Source organism: Solanum dulcamara, chromosome 6 (genome assembly GCF_947179165.1).
Source record: "Solanum dulcamara chromosome 6, daSolDulc1.2, whole genome shotgun sequence".
Lineage (NCBI taxonomy): Eukaryota > Viridiplantae > Streptophyta > Magnoliopsida > Solanales > Solanaceae > Solanum > Solanum dulcamara.
Window position 1 is genome coordinate 8,090,747 of NC_077242.1, and position 5,301 is coordinate 8,096,047.

Consider the following 5,301-nt stretch of genomic DNA (forward strand, 5'->3'; position numbering starts at 1 on the left):
GGAGACACCTTTTGATCTTTAAAAAAAAAATAGTGTAGAATATCATATATGAAATGAATAGCAAGAAAAAATATTATCATGCCTTTTATTTCTTACCTCCTTGGTTATGTTTTGAAAGTGAAAACTCCGGTTAGATTTTGTAATAATAATTCTTATATAATATATAAACGTTTTTTGTATACATTTAAATCCATGTTTTGCAAAGTTGTGTTAGGCTGCTGAATCGTGGAGAACTTCTACGACTCATGAAATCAATTGAACGTTCAATCAAAAATATTAAAGGCAGTTAGTGCCGTAAGATTTTTCTCAACGCTTTTGGCCTATCTGTCTGCAGTGTAATAATGGTACAAAAAAGCTAAATATCCAGTTCAATTAATCTTCCTAGTAAGTGGAAACTATTGTTAGTAAACTGTATTGTAAATATTAAAACAGTAACAATAACTATTGAAAGTAACAACAACTATTGAAAGTAATAAAACACAGAATCTGAAAAATTAAAGTAAGAACAAAATCGAGCCCACTGAATGCACAGTGTGTCCTTAAGAAAATTATTCCTATCAACGTACCTGAGGTTTTTGGAATTTTTCCTCCCAGGATAGAACGATTTACTCACCAAAATAGAGGTACTGCAGATTCTGGTGACTGCGAACCACTTGAAGGCTGTATATCACACGAGTTTTAGGAAGTGCAAAAAAAGAAGAAGATGGTATTTCAAAATTTTCGTATGGAACATTCTGAGGATTAATAGATATATATAGACTGTTTACACCCTTTAAGAAAAGATACTTGTTGGGAAAAAGTTTGACAATTGAGAAAATATTTGCAATTTTACGGACAAGGTTGCAACCTTTCAAAAATCCGTTGGAAAAACAGAGGGAAATATTTTTAAATTAATGCGGGAAAGAAACGGATCGCGGATCACGGGTCAGGATTTTTTTACTTAATTAATTAAATAAATATATAATATTAATTAATTAAAATTTAAAGAAAATTTGGTCCAAAAAGATTATCAATCATATCAATTGACCGAAGCCGAAGCCGAGCCGAGCGACGACGACGACTGCGCGAGGGGAGACCCTCTTCTTGACCATTTAGCAACATGAAGGAGTGTTTCTACTTTTAGGTAGGAGATTTTTCCTTTCCACCACCTATATGAGACCAAAGCTTATTTAATAAAACAAGAGAGAAGAGATCATTTTTTCCTCCACTTCTTTTCCCCTCAATTTCTCATTCAAACTATCCATTAAACCCAACAACTATATCAAAGTGGGTAGATAGATAAAGTAGAGTCCAAATCTGAGATGGCGCAAATGCAATTCTCTGCCTTCATAACCCCCAAAAGCCTTAGAGGATTGATACCAATGAAAAAAATTATATATATAGTGTTGCTAAAGAGGGACCACAAATCATTTTAAAGAGGGATACTGTTTGTTTTAATAAAAAATGTTGTAATAAAACACTTTAAACAGGTGCAAACAAGGAGTTGTGCTAGGAAAAATAATGGAGTTGGATAGTGTTGTAGCTCTTTTACTTGTATTTTCTTGTTCTTTCTTTACGCTTCTGGCAAGTGAAGAAAGTATCAAGTTGGGAAAATCAATCACTGGTAATCAGAAAATGATTTCAGCTGGTGGAAGTTTTGCCTTAGGCTTCTTCACTCCAGGCAATTCTACATTTACCTACCTCGGCATATGGTACAATACCATCCCCGAACAAACGGTCATTTGGATTGCTAATAGAGAATCACCAATCCCTCGGAATTCTACTGGAGTTTTCACTATTGGCGATGATGGAAATTTAGTGATTTTTGATGAGAAGGATAAACTCATTTGGTCATCAAATGTTTCATCCACAACACCGGAATTATTATTAACTTCAAATTCTACTGTGGGGGCACTGCTAGATAATGGAAATCTCGTACTCATTCATGGTGACTCCGATATATTGTGGCAGAGCTTTGAGCATCCTACGGATACATTTATGCCTGATATGAAACTTGGTTATAATAGAAAAACTAGACGACGAATTCTGATCAGTTCGTCGACAAGTAATGAAGATCCTCGGCCTGGAAATTTCTCATTTGGAATAGACCCTGAGCGTACACAGTTTTACATATTGAAGCAGAACAGTATTTATTTTAGGTTTGATGATGGTAATGAATACTCTGGAGGGAATATCAAAGGAATTGCATGGTATATTTCTGTTGTTTCTGGAAATGATGGAGTATTTGTTACTTATGGTTATACCAAAGGCTTGGTAACATTAAGGATTGTTTTGAATCCTAATGGGAACCTTCAGTTGCTGGGATGGATTCGATATGCTAATAAGTGGAAAGTTGTAGCTCAGGCACCACAATATCCTTGTGAACTTTATCTGCAGTGCGGTCCATTTGGCAGCTGTGGTATCAATTCAAGTGGATTATGCAGATGCTTAACCGGATTTGAACCAAGATTTTCGACAGATTGGGCAAACGGGAAATGGAATGATGGTTGTGTGAGAAAAGTAGCATTGGGTTGTGATGGCAGAGACATGTTCTTGAAACATGAGAGTATGAAGTTACCGGATCATGCTATCTCCTTCGAACATATAAGCAATAAGGACTGTGAAACGCGGTGCATTACAAACTGTTCCTGCTCAGCTCATGCTTATTCAAATAACACCTGTTTAATATGGTTTGGAGATTTACTGGACCTTTCCCAAAACTATCCTGCTGGCAGAGTTCTCAATGTTCGAGTTCGTGGCTCTGAGCCAAGTATTTTCTTTTCTATCCTTATTAATTCTAATAACAAACGATTATTTACGTCTTTGGTCAAGAAAATTAAATTTATCAACTTTTTGTCTTCTAGATGCAGTTACTCAAGGTGGATCTAGGAATTCAGCTCACAGACACAAAATTTTCGTTGCAAGAATTGTTTCTGCAATATTTATCATCTTGGTTCTTATTAGTATTTTTTTCTTTATCTTCAAAAGAAAGCACTTGAGAAGACAAAGTATGTTTACTGTACTTCTTAATCGTATATTAGCATTAATACTGAATTCGAATTTTGTATGGATTACATTGGTTTGCTTTACTGATTGTTGTTTGAAACTAGGCTGGAAGAATGGAACTAAAGCTCTCATCAGGTCCGTGTCTAGTTTATATTCAGTTGAAAAAAGCGATATGAAGTTAATGCAGTACAACCTTCACAAAATAAGAGAGGCTACTAACAACTTCCATGGAGAAAACAAACTTGGAGAAGGTGGATTTGGTCCTGTGTTTAAGGTGCTAAACCAAATTCAGTGTTGATATTTTACTGCTTCTACTTTGAGATATACATCTCATTTTCGTTTCATGACTATGGATGATGTGGATTTAAACATTCTGTTTCAGGGTTTTTTGGCTGAGTTCGGAGATGTAGCCATCAAAAGGCTAAGCAGGAGGTCATCACAAGGACTGGAGGAGTTCAAGAATGAATTAAAGCTAATCGCAAACCTGCAGCACAAAAACCTTGTCAGCCTCTTGGGATGCTGTGTTGAAGGGGAGGAGAAGATACTTATCTATGAGTATATGTCCAATTGCAGCTTGGACAAATTTCTGTTTGGTTCGTCTTCTACCCTATTTTAAGACTTCACGTAACTTATATTCCTCTCAATTCCCTTTGGTTAATTAGATATTCATTTTTCTTTTTAGACCCTTCGTTGAAGTTTACACTCGATTGGATTACACGTTTGGGGATAATAGAAGGAATTTCTCAAGGAATGCTTTACTTGCATAAGTACTCAAGATTAAAAGTCATCCACAGGGACTTAAAAGCAAGCAACATTCTGCTGGATCAAGAGATGATCCCTAAAATATCAGACTTTGGAATGGCAAGGATTTTTGGGACTGATCAAACACAGGCCAATACAAACCGAGTCGTTGGTACATAGTAAGTGATAACCTCTTATAATTTGTGGTTTCCAAGCTTTACTAGCTTTTATGTCATTGCCTCTTGTGTATATCTAATGAGACTGATTTATACAAATGTGCCATAGTGGGTATATGTCTCCAGAATACGTAGTATATGGCCAATTTTCAGAGAAATCAGATGTTTTCAGCTTTGGAGTGTTGCTGCTAGAAATTCTCAGTGGTGAGCGTAACTCAGACTTCTTAATGACTGAAATTTCCGCCTCCCTCTTAGGATGGGTAAGAATACTCAAGACATTTGAAAACTTAGTCCAATTCTATTTTCTTTCACTTTTTTCATTTTTTTATATATGGTGCAACTCATTTGAACTTTTTTCAGGCATGGAATAAGTGGAAAGAAGGAAAAATCTTGGAGTTGATTGATCCGTCAATAAGAGAAACCTGCGACAGTAATAAAGCAACAAGGTGTATTCTGGTTTCCCTTCTTTGTGTTCAAGAAATTCCAATTGATCGACCAACAATGTCTGATGTAGCTGTCATGTTAAGTAACGAAACAACTCCCATCCCTGAACCAAAAGAACCTGCTTTTCGTAGCAGCTGGCAATCTCAGCAATTGAGTGATTTATCCATAAATGAGATGACAGTTACCTTGCCGAAACCTCGATGAGAACTATGCTTCTCCTACTTCTTGTAGTAAGTTTTTCTTGCTAGCATAGAACTACGTTGATATCAAAATTAGGGGATTTACTTGTTACCAGACGATAACAAGTTACAAAAGTGTAGGCTCTGGAAGAAATATAGACTAAATTTCTCTGTTTTATTGATGTATTCTTGTTTTTTTCTGTTCTATCACTGTATCAAATTTGTGAATATCTTGCTTTTAACATTCACTTTACTTAAATTTTGGACAAATTTAATTATTACCGTAATTAAAAGAAACTTGATGATTGTAAATATCAGAGTACAACAACATAATATAACTAGAATCCCACAAGTGAGGTCCGGAAAATATAGAGTGCACACAGATTTTATCATTATCTTGTGAAAATAGAGGGAGATAATTTCCGAATAAATATGAGGGAAAAGAATTCTGTAGTGGTTGAGGCTTAAAATATTTGGCAACCTGTCTCAGTGCTTTCATTTAAATAGTCACTGCATTAGAAAACAGAGAAAAACGTTGTTAATCATTTCATTTCAATGGATGCGGAATCTCATGTTGTCCAAATACAACCCACTTTCTCGGCTACGAAGTGACTCATGTTTTTCACATTTCACATAGAAACATTAGTGCCTACTAGAACCTTTTACCATTCTTTATAAGACATAATACATTGATAGACATTTTAACTTGGTTTTAACTGATAACTAAATATTTTAATTTATAAAATGAATACTCCAACTTATAAAATGATAATTTA

General features: G+C 35.1%; 1 protein-coding gene across 1 annotated transcript; it reads left to right on the plus strand.

Annotated features, from left to right (window-relative positions):
- Positions 1 to 1,382: 1,382 nt before the first annotated feature.
- Positions 1,383 to 4,773, plus strand: LOC129891741 (G-type lectin S-receptor-like serine/threonine-protein kinase At4g27290). The gene is made up of 7 exons (XM_055967203.1): positions 1,383 to 2,749; positions 2,844 to 2,987; positions 3,090 to 3,259; positions 3,368 to 3,578; positions 3,668 to 3,905; positions 4,012 to 4,162; positions 4,263 to 4,773. The coding sequence occupies exons 1-7, from the start codon at positions 1,501 to 1,503 to the stop codon at positions 4,548 to 4,550; spliced, it is 2,451 nt and encodes an 816-aa protein (XP_055823178.1). The 5' UTR covers positions 1,383 to 1,500; the 3' UTR covers positions 4,551 to 4,773.
- The last annotated feature ends 528 nt before the right edge of the window (positions 4,774 to 5,301 follow it).

Excerpts from the sequence above, each read along its gene's own strand:
- LOC129891741 (XM_055967203.1), top strand. The coding sequence starts at position 1,501 with ATGGAGTTGGATAGTGTTGTAGCTCTTTTACTTGTATTTTCTTGTTCT. Across the intron at positions 3,906-4,011 it reads AACCGAGTCGTTGGTACATA|TGGGTATATGTCTCCAGAAT; the intron begins GTAAGTGATAAC and ends AATGTGCCATAG. Across the intron at positions 4,163-4,262 it reads CCGCCTCCCTCTTAGGATGG|GCATGGAATAAGTGGAAAGA; the intron begins GTAAGAATACTC and ends AACTTTTTTCAG.